At 50.9% G+C, this 11,123-nt stretch overlaps 1 protein-coding gene across 1 annotated transcript in view; it reads right to left on the bottom strand.

Moving 5' to 3' along the window:
- Window positions 1-5,486: 5,486 nt before the first annotated feature.
- Window positions 5,487-11,123, bottom strand: part of ZBTB9 (zinc finger and BTB domain containing 9) — a 12,517-nt gene continuing 6,880 nt past the window's right edge. Inside the window, exons 2-3 of the mRNA XM_018558123.1 lie at window positions 5,700-6,895; window positions 5,487-5,605 (exon numbers count right to left, since the gene is read on the bottom strand). Of these exons, the coding sequence (XP_018413625.1) occupies window position 5,605; window positions 5,700-6,895 (1,197 nt within the window). The 3' untranslated portion in view covers window positions 5,487-5,604. The remainder of the gene's footprint in view (window positions 5,606-5,699; window positions 6,896-11,123) is intronic.

The following is an 11,123-nucleotide window of genomic DNA, read 5'->3' as shown; positions in this document are numbered from 1 at the left end:
CTCGCCGTCCGGCTTCCTGGTTGGCCGGCTTCCCGGTCATTACACGCTGCCCGGCGGTCTTCCGGTATCAGTATCGGTGGGGTACAGAGAAAAAAAATATCGGTACCCGTACTCAATACCGAAAAGCCGATATCGGTACATGCCTAGTATACATAGTGGCAACGAACCCCCACCGTGCCGGACAGTGTGCTGTGACCTGGAAAGGCCGAGCTGGTGTGCAGTGATCGTGGTACAATGACTCACAGGGAGGGGGGCAGCCGCTTTACAATCCGACCCCAGAGCCAGACTGAGTTTCCTGCGGAGAAAATGTTCAATTTGTAGGGCTCGGACCTACTAAAAAAAAGTCCATAAAACCGATTAAAAAGGCCGATAGTCATGAAAATGTACAGACGTGGTCACAGCGCCTCTACATCACCCCAACCCGCGCTCATCACTCGCAGAGGTGGGAATGGGATACAGTGTGTGTTCCACTTGGCAGCCAAATTGGGATAACACTTTATATTTGTTACACGTTCCCATTCACAGAGAAGAACATTTCATGAAGCACTTTAAAGCAGAATTCTGGGTAAAAATAGCATTAACCCTTGCAGAGGGGCTACCCCCCCCCCCCATACTGCAAGGGTTAAGTGCTCACTCGATCCTCAGAGACAGCTTGTCCGGTCCCTGGAGCCTCTCTCCACCTCCGCGGCAGCGGTCTAAGGTCCCCGAGTCATCACGTTCTATACACTGTATATATGTGTGAGGATGCTGAGGGACATACCATCGCTGGAGAGGAGTGGGGGAGACAAGTGAGGGATTATTTTTGACCCTAGGCACTTAACCCTTGCAGTAGGGGGGGGGCACCACTGTAAGAATTAAAGGTCTCTAGGTTTGGGTGGCACCTCACATGGTAATACACGTTTAACAGAACCGTCCCTCACCATCACATGACCATCTATTCTAAGCAATAGGAGACGCCTACAGTGTCCGATGTATAAATCCGCACCAATCAAACAACTGGAGAGGTAAGAAATATGTTAAAAGCATTTTATAGGCATGCTGTGTGAATAGGAACACGCAACAAACATACACAAGGAGAACACACAAAGGAAACAGCGATCCATCACAGCTCAGAGAAGGAATGAGCCGGGTGCTTGTGCTGGGAGCACGTCCTCGCTCCGATATGAGACCATACAAACAGAAGAAAAGCTGGGGAGACGCACCGGATTCCACCGGGACAGTTTATTGAAGCTTGTACCACATCCCTGGTGTCCTGCCCCAGCTGACGCGTTTGACCCAGTCATGGGCCTAGTCGTAGCTTAGTTGCCCTGTGATGTATTTATATAGTGCGGCCAACTTACATAGTCGCACATTCACATCAGTCCCCGCCCTCGAGGAGCTTACAATCTAAGGTGCCCATCAAGGCCCAATTTTAAACAGGAGCCGATTTTTATGTGCTTAGAGGGTGGGGGAACCCAGGCAAGCACAGGGAGAACATGCAAACTCCATGCAGGCAGTGTCCTGACCGGGTGAAACGCGTCAAAGGGCAGACCTTGCGTGGGACACCAGTGACATGGAAACAGCGGCAATAAACTGATCTGGTCGGCCGCCAGCTTTTCTTGTGTTTCTATTACAGACAGAATTTGGGATTTCTCAGATTTGGCTGCAAAAGTGGAAAATAGACAATAAAAAGGCACCAATGGAATCGTCCCATTCCGACATTTCTGGGTGTATCAGATGCCCCGCCCCTTCCCATCTGCTATGTCATTAGCCTGTTCCTGCACATAGTCCGTGCTATGTGTAGCCACAACCTGAGTACAAAAGCCTGTCCCCTGCCAGCGGATATAGAGCTGGAGCCTTGCTCTCCGTGTGGAAGAAGCGGTCTCTCTGCAGGGATCCAACACTAGACACACAGATGGTCAGAACTATAGGTTTGAAGTCAGCAAAGATTGGAGAGCTGTGACTAGCCCGCGGCTTCCACACACACAGGAAGGGTCCTTGCTGGCAGGTCACAGGCTTTTCTGCTCGGGGCTGTGGCTGCTTCCACATGAACACACCTGGAATGTATTGGAGGGATTTAATCATATTCAGTTTGGATTTCATTTTCATGCAGCAGGTAAAACGCTCATTGCCTGCGCTCTGTATACAGGAGGCTCCAAATATTGCAACATATAAGTGAATAAAAACTCCATATTAGTATCACTAGAAAAGCTCCAACAAAGCTCTGCGAACACTCGCGGCCCTCACCCGGCTCTTATACAACGGGAAGCCGCTGCGCGCCAACGCCTGAGGCTCACCCCCCTGTACAGGGATGCAGCTTCTCCCGTCTCAGCACTGGGATTGCTCCGTATTCATGACAATCAGAAAATATTTCCTTCCATTATTCCTGAGCTATTCCCCATATTCCCGGGCCGGACAAGTCCCAGGAGACGGGTCGCCGCTGCGCCTTTACCTTTCAGGTTTAATCTCGTTGTGGCCAATGGAGCTCCTAATAAAATCCTGTTGCCTTCCTTACTGGACAGACTGGCTCCTGAACCCCATATTAAAGCAAAAGTGTCCTGAACCCTTACAATGGCGCTCCCCCGGCACTGCAAGGGTTAAGTGCTCATTTTTGTCCGAAAGGTTATACTCACCCGATCCTCATAGCCGGCTTGCTCTTAGACTGGTTCCTGGGGCCCCTCCGATGCAGGTCCTGCGAGTCATCACGTTCTACACACAGTGTATAGAAGGCCAGGAGGCCGAAGGACACCATTGGAGGAGACAAGCCGGAGGGACCAAAGTATCAGTTAGCCGGCTCCGGGGATCAGGCAAGTATAACTTTTTTTTTTTAGCACCTACACAAAAATAAGCACTTAACACTTGAGGTGCCGGGGTAGCCCCGCTGGAAGGGTTAAGAAGACTGTTGTCTGGAATCTGCTTTAACTTGTCCATTGTTACTATAAGACAATGGCAATCTACATCACAAGGACAGTATAAAAGTCCACCACTCATGACCCAACTATTCTGTTTGGTTGAGGCGGCACACAGCCTACCCTGCTGGGAATCACTGACGTCACTGAGTATGGAACTAATTCATTCCAGAAATTCACTTTACAAGGCGGATCATTGCCGTAGCGGAACTGGACAGGAGTGTCAGCCAGTAAAACGCCATTTGCAGAGACTCACCGGGATTGCCAACTGACCTTAAAAAAGGGGCCATATTACCAGCCAAACCACCATCTAGGGCAGGGGTGGGCAACTCCGGCCCTCCAGCTGTGCTGTGGAACTACAAGACCCATGAGGCATTGCAAGACTGACAGTTACAGGCATGACTCCCAGAGGCATGATGGGATTTGTAGCTAAAGCACAGCTGGAGGGCCGGTGTTGGCCACCCCTGCCATAGGGGGTGGTGGTAAGGGGGCGCAAACTCCATATTGATGGCCATGGTTCTGGAATCATACAGCTGTGTTTGCTCATATATAAGTGGCCAGAACTACCATCCTTGTGGCCTAGTTAAAGCGCAGCTGGAGGGCCAGTGTTGGCCACCCCTGCTATAGGGGGTGGTGGTAAGGGGGCGCCAACTCCATATTAATGGCCATGGTTGTGGAATCAGATGTCCAACAAACTCATACAGCTGCGACCGGCCGGTGTCCTCAAACCTTTGCTCATATATAAGTGGCCAGAACTACCATCCTTGTGGCCTAGTTAAAGCGCAGCTGGAGGGCCAGTGTTGGCCACCCCTGCTATAGGGGGTGGTGGTAAGGGGGCGCCAACTCCATATTAATGGCCATGGTTCTGGAATCATACAGCTGTGACGGGCCGGTGTTGGCCACACCTGCCATAGGGGGTGGTGGTAAGGGGGCGCCGAATCCATATTGAAGGCCATGGGTCGGGAATCATACAGCTGCGACCGGTCGGTGTCCACAAACCTTTGCTCATATATAAGTAGCCAGAACTACCATCCTTGTGGCCTAGTTAAAGCGCAGCTGGAGGGCCGGAGCTGCCCACTAGAGGAAAGCAGCCAATCCAATCATAGACTGGAGACAATCCAATTGATAATTGCTTTGATTGGGAATTCCGATCACATCTAAAAATCTCACTCTGTGTTCATCAACCAAACCGATTAAAAAGAAGAATAAAGCCAACGTGATATTCATTGCAATGCATGCGGGAGCCTCAAACACTCAGTGACCCCTGTGCCGGTGTGCATGAAGCCCGGCTGTATACGGCTATATACAGAGCGGTCCTACGTCCCACTTATATCCCGTTAGTTACATTTCTGACCGTTGAGTTCCCGTACTCTAAACCTTCACAGCAGGGCTCCGGGTATTGTCTGTTCATGAAGAGCCGCACTCAACGGATCTTCCACAAGTATCCAAACTTTACTTTAATCCATTACGGTATATACAGTAATAACTCGGTTCACGAACAGGAAGTTTGCTTCTGTTCGTGAACTCCACATCGGGTGACGGACACGACCGCAGCCATCTTCCCCGCGCTGACACGTGCTTGCGGCTTCCTCTAGTCGAGATCGCGATCTGATCGCAGTTTGATTCGGTTAGTGAGCAAAATCGTGGAACGAGTAGCGGCCGTGATCCGAGGTACCACTGTATCTGTTAGCGCTCTCCATGGCGAGAGACACAATCTCACGCGTTTCACCTGCAGGGCTTAAACCTGTCACAGGTCGGCTCTATAGATCGGGAAGTGAGGAGACACATGCCGCTGATCGCTGACTTCCCAATCATCTCACTGCAGAGAACCGTGACTGTCTATCACCGCTCCCTGCACAGACTCCCCCCTCTCCGATCCTCCAGCGATGATTGGGGGAACGGACGGGGAGGGGGTGGCCACAGCTGCCTCTAGATAGGCAGAGCCAGCTGTCACTCACGCAGCTGGGTGGATCCATACAGTAATGTCGGGATCCGTCCCGGCTGCGGCACTCTCAGTATATAGCGGGCTACTGAGCTTTGGGTCACAGGAAGAGGTTAGAATATGTCCTCCCGTGACCCTGAAGAGAACTATGGGATAAAAAGGTTACCCCACAGTTCTCTTTTAAGCCCTGAGGGAAAAACGCGTGAGCGTTCCTCTTGCCACGGGGCGCGCTAACAGGTGTATACCGTTTTATGGATTCAAAATAAATTTGGGATTCGTGTAGAAGATCCGTTGAGTGCAGCTCTTCATGAACAGACATTACTACATGTGGGACGAACCTCACTTTGTGCCAGCACCTGGAAGATTCTCACAACTGCCCAACGGGAGCGATGAGCGTTAGGGATTATTAGGGCTCCGGGTCTTGCAGCGTTAGTCGCAGACGACGCAATCGCCATTTTGTTTATGGGAAAGGTATTTTTTTTGCCTATTAGGGATAAAACATTACCGTGTCTAGAATAAAAGAAATCAATGTCACGACTTTCGGCCGGTCCCGTCTGACCTCGAGCACAATATGTCACATTAAAACAATGAGTCCAGGGGGAGGGGTTCTTTAAAAAGGCATTCGTCCTACTACGCACGTATTTCCAGCTCTACAAGCAGTACCGGGGGGGGAGGGGGGCTACAAAAGTTCTCTCCTAGATCTACAGTTCCTGGTACGGCGAAAACGATCTGTTTAGAAGGCTCCTGAAAACAATAAGCTAGTGTTGATATTTCTATCAGAAGGCCCCAATTTTTAGAATTCCATCCACAGGGTTCGGGATTTGAGGGAGGAGAAACAAAAGCCCCAAAACGCATGTTAGTTATAGGTCCAGCAAGCTCCCGCCCACCTCTGTCCCTTGCAAGCTTCCTTATGCTTCTGATAGCAGGTCTCTACCCGGAACTTGCGACCGCAATCTTCGCAGGAGTAGAGGTTGCTCCCGTGAGTCTTCATGTGCTCGGTGAGGTGGTGCTTGAGCTTGAACTTTTTGTTGCAGACGGAGCAGCCGAAGGGGCGCAAGCTAAAGGTCAGCATAATGTGGCGATCCCGTTTGGGCTTCACGGCGAAGCGCTTCCCGCACAGGCAGCCGAATTTTTTGCCGTCGGGGGCGGCCACGAGTTTGACGGGGGCGTGAATAGTCTGGGCCTGGAGAGCGGGGGCCACAATCTCATTGCCGTGCAGGTCCAACGGCTTAGAGATGGAGAAGGAGGGAGATTCGGGTTCCGCGTACAATTTGTTTGGAAGACAGAGGGAGACGTCGGAGGATGTGGGCGGGGACGGAAGAGGCACCACGAAGCTCAGCTCCGAGTGGTACTCCGACTTTTCCAGGTCCATCTCCTGCTTCACCTCAAAAGTTTTCAGAAAGCTATCCTCGTCCCCGTTCTCCTGCTTGAGGAAGATTACGTTGGGGCTTCCGAGGGAGGACGAGGATGACGGAAGAGCATAAGAGCAGCTGGCGCTGGCACACTTTAGATCGTCGTCCTCCTCCTCCTCTTCCTCGGAGACCCGCACCTTGATCACGTCTTCGTCATCCGAATTCACCGTGACCACCGTCGGTTGCTTGTCCTCTCGCGGAGGCTGGAAACTGCTGCTGGGCGACTGGCTCTCGCTGGCTCGGCTCGACCAAACCGGAGTGCACGCTTGCCTCTCCTTAAGAAGTTCACAGCAGCGGTCCACCACTTGCCACATCTGAAGACCGCTGGCCACCAGCAGATGGGAAGGCAAGGCCTCCATTTCCAGGGACAGGCTGCCGGAGTAGATGAGCTGCAGGAGGTTCTCGAAGGCATCGGGCTGGATGACGTTTGGAAGGACCAAGCGGCTGGTGTCGTTCAGCAGCAGCTTGTCGTGGAAGTACGGGGAAGAGGCGGCCAGGACCGTCTTGTGGGCTCGGAAGATGCGGTCCTGGACTTGGATGGACAGGTCGCAGAACTTCCCCTCCAGGCGCTGCTTGTTCAGGGTGTCCAGGAGCACAGAGCTGTAGTGGGGGAAGTCCATCTGGATGCTCTCACTGCCAGGCATGGTGACCACCTAAGAGGGAGAACATCAGACAATGAGAACAGAACTCACACGCCAGAAAAGGTCAGATAATATGTGGCACAGGGTCACGTCTGTACAAGTGTTCCAAAAGTATGAGGAGTAGCCCTGGTAACGGTATAACTGGGAGGCACCGGGGCACAGACAAGACAATATCACAATGGGAAATAAAAACAAAGTAAGAGCTCTTGAGGTTCAGATACGAAGTGACTCTGTTCTGAGAACTATTCCGGACAAGAAGCCGACAATGAAATGAAAAAAAGATGTAAAATAACAAAAATTGGAGGTTTATACTAAATCAGAGCGAGCTGAAGGAACTTCCCACCATTTCCTCAACATGGCCTGCTAGGGACCTCGGAACTTGTTACGTCTCCAACAGCTGGACCCAGGACTAGTCAGAACCGCTTACACGTACAAAAACATGAACTTCAGGTGACACTAAACTCTGGAGGTAAAGGAGAACTATGAGGGGGGTGAAAATCACTCACCTCATAGTTCGAGCCGACCTGTGACAATGAAACTGTCGCAGGTCGGCTCAGTAGATCGGGAACACATACCTGCGTTCGCTAACTTCTCGATCATCTCACTGCAGAGAGCCGTGACTGTCACTCACGGCTCCCTGCAGGGCTTCCCCCCCCTCCCCTGTCCGATCCTCCAGAGTTGACTGGAGGAACATACGGGGGAGGGGGCGGGTACAGCTGGCTCTGCCTCTAGATAGGCAGAGCCAGCTGTCAATCACGCAGCTGGGTGGATCCAGACAGTAATGTCGGGATCCGTCCCGGCTGCGGCGGTCTCGCTGTAGCTCGCTATATACTGAGCTTAGGGTGACGAGAGGACGCTAGTTTATGTCTTTCCGTGACCCTGAGGAGAACTATGGGGAAAAACACTGACCCCATAGTTCTCTTTTAAATCTTAAAATTACATTCAAGTCCCTTAACTATTACAAACAATTAGGGCTGGTAATTATTCAAATTTTCGTGTTTGATTAATCACATTTTTTTTTTCATCGATTAATTATAACGCACATACAGATCCAACTACATTGGCCTATACACATACAGCACAGCAATGAAGTAATAAAATGAACTAGGATCACACTAATCCAGCACGTTATTATTCTGAGTTGCCCCACTCAAGCGGCGGCCATATTGAGTGGGGCACGTGAGATAAATAACGTGCTGGATTAGTGTGATCCTGGTTCATTTTATTACTTCATTGCTGTGCTGTATGTGTATAGGCCAATGCAATGTCTGCTTTTCATACCCAGGAGTGCTTGTACGACTAGAACACTACTGTTTAGGGTAGAAACTGGCCAAAATGTAGGATGGATCAAGTAGTTAAAAATGTGTTTCTTCCATTTACAGACCCCACACATGGTTAATTGTTTCAGTCCGCCCTTAGTAGAACTAGAAATGATCAACTTTGTCGGTGAAGAATACAAGATTGTTTGCAGCTTGACATGTACACATGGGGTGGGCCGGGTCACCACTTGGGGAAGGGGGGACTCCTCCCCCCTCCCCCAAGTGGCTCCATCGGCTAACGAAGGGAAGGGGGGAGGAGTCCGATGACATCACGGACATCGCCGTCACCGGGCTCCTCCCCCCTTCCCTTTGTTAGCCTGCTATGATAAAGCTTAGATTAGTAGTTCATGGAGGATACCTACAACAGCGATACTACAAAGACACAACAGGGACAAGGCAGGAGCTAGCACCTTGCTAAAAAACCCCAGAAAAGTTGAGGTCAGGCCAAACATTGGTAATGGCTTTTCCCCTCTGTAAATTGCAGAAGGCTTTGGTGGTCAGGAAATATCAGGATAACGAGGTAAGCATTTTGGATATCAGTTGAGGGAAGAAAATATCTCTGATGCAGAAAGACCGCCACCCAACCGTTTGATTTCCCTCAAAAAAAGTGTTTCGAGCTTTTAAGTCCAGAATGGACCTTGGTAAGGACCCGAGGAGCAGTAAAGAGGCCAAATGGAAAGGCAACAAACTGGCAATGTTACGAGTCCACAGGAAAACGCTGATAGAATTTATGGGCAGGAAAAATGGGGATGTGCAAATATGCATCTCTGATGTCCACTGCCAGCAGAAAGTCTCCGGGGTGAAGGGAGGCGATGACAGAGCCCACTGAGGATCTTGCGATCAATAATAGGTTGACCCCCCCCCCCTTTTGCTTTGGGGACAGTGAACAAGTTGGAGTAAAACCCCTGCAAACGTTCTGCCTCCATTACAGGGACTATGACCCCCATGAGAAAGGAGCCGACCTTGGCCACAAGAAGATCCATCTGTCTTCAAAATTATTTTGATTGGTACTCACCTCTCCGCCGGCTTCCTGGAGTTCCGTCGCAGATCCGCTGACGTCACGGACATCGACGTCACTGGACTCCTCCCCCCTTCATTAGCCAACAGAGCCACTTGGGGAAGGGGGGAGGAGTTCGGTGACGTTGATGTCCGTGACGTCACCGGATCTGCGACGGAACTCCAGGAAGCCGGCGGAGAGGTCAGTATCGATCAAAATAATTAACGATTAATCGTTAATTTCCACATCCCTACAAACAATGTATCTTATTTGTGTATCATCTGTGAATTGTGCCGACACTGTCCTTCCTTCTGGAGGGGGGCTACTTGTGTTCCCCTGGTCCCTGTGTGTGTTGTAGAGTAGTCACCGCTCCAAGCTCACTTCCGGGATGGACTACAATCTCATGTTTAGTTTACTAATTTGTATTGAGATTCTAGTCCATCACGGGAGCGAGCTTGGAGCGGTGACTACTTTACAACACACACACAGGGGCCATGGGGAACACAAGTAGCCCCCCTACAGAAGGAAGGACAGTGTCAGCACCAGGGATGCACTGATACCGGTACTAGTATTGGTGCCGATACCGAGTATTTGGGCGAGTACTTGTCCAAATGCTCCGATACTTACCCCTGATACCGGAACTTCTGGTCGGAGGAAATCTCAGTGGCGCAACGGAACATAGAGCCGGTTTCCCAGCCAATCAGGAATCTGGGCTGCGAGTAATGACTCGTGGCCCGGCTTCCTGATTGGCTTCCCGGCCATTCAGCATTGAGCCGGCTTCCCGGCCAATCAGGAAGCAGGGCAGCGTGTAATGACATGCTGCCCAGCTTCCTGATTGCCTGGAAAGCCGGCTCCATGTTATCATAAGTACCGGTATCGTCAAGTACCGAAATATAAATATTGGTGCTCAATACCGAAAAATCAGTATCGGTGCGTCCCGTCAGCACCAATTCAGAGCGGATTTGAGGATCCCGGAAGCGCTCGGCTCGAAACATCTCCAAGTTCAGAGATGTGAAAGTTCCATCTGCAGAGCTGAATAGACATCTGATTGAACACATCGATCGGCTGAAGCAGAGGGCGGGGGGGGAAGGGGGATTAGGTGTCTAATAGACCCCTAATGTCCCCATAAACAGTACCTATCACTTGCCCAATGCTATCTCATAGGCAGCGCGTTAGCCCCCCTTGTTAAAGCAATACAGTACAGTGATAAAAGGGTTTAAATCTATATAATAAGCTGAAATAAAAACAACAACAAGCACCCCCACACACACACACACACACACACACACACACGCACACACACGCTTCCATACAGCATTCTCATACATGTAAAGAGTGATTGTGCAACACGTATAGGGTATCACCACACGAGCAGGGAGGAGAAGTGATTCCGGGTCCCCCATTTACAGAGAACCCGAAATTGATGATTTGTAAAACACTTTCATGTAAATTGAGCAATCGGTCCGCTGCTTGCCCCTCCCCCTTAGTGTTAACCCCGAGCGCTACTTGGGCTCCGAATTCCATGTAAAAATTCCTAAATGTTTCCTCGGGGTGACCGCTTCCCCCAGAGTCTAGGAGGCGACATGTCAGCACGGCGTCCATCTGCCGATCCTCCCACTTTGCCGTGAACCCGGAAGTGCTCCGAGGATGACCTGTTCATGGAGGTCAGAAATGCGAGTCAATCAAAAGGGAACGCCCCCATGTCTGTCATGTGACATCTATGGGAGTGACTGTTCATGTCACATGTCACAACACGCGAGGATGCCCCTACAGGTGAGGACGCGAGGACGCCCCTACACCCCGCGAGGACGCCCCTACAACATCTGAGGACGCCCCTACAACATCTGAGGACGCCCCTACAACATCTGAGGACGCCCCTACAACATCTGAGGACGCCCCTACAACATCTGAGGACGCCCCTACA

This window comes from Nanorana parkeri, unplaced genomic scaffold (genome assembly GCF_000935625.1).
Source record: "Nanorana parkeri isolate BGI_ZX_2015 unplaced genomic scaffold, ASM93562v1 scaffold321, whole genome shotgun sequence".
NCBI lineage: Eukaryota > Metazoa > Chordata > Amphibia > Anura > Dicroglossidae > Nanorana > Nanorana parkeri.
Note: the sequence above shows the minus strand (reverse complement) of the source record. Positions and strands in the feature narration are given on the sequence as shown.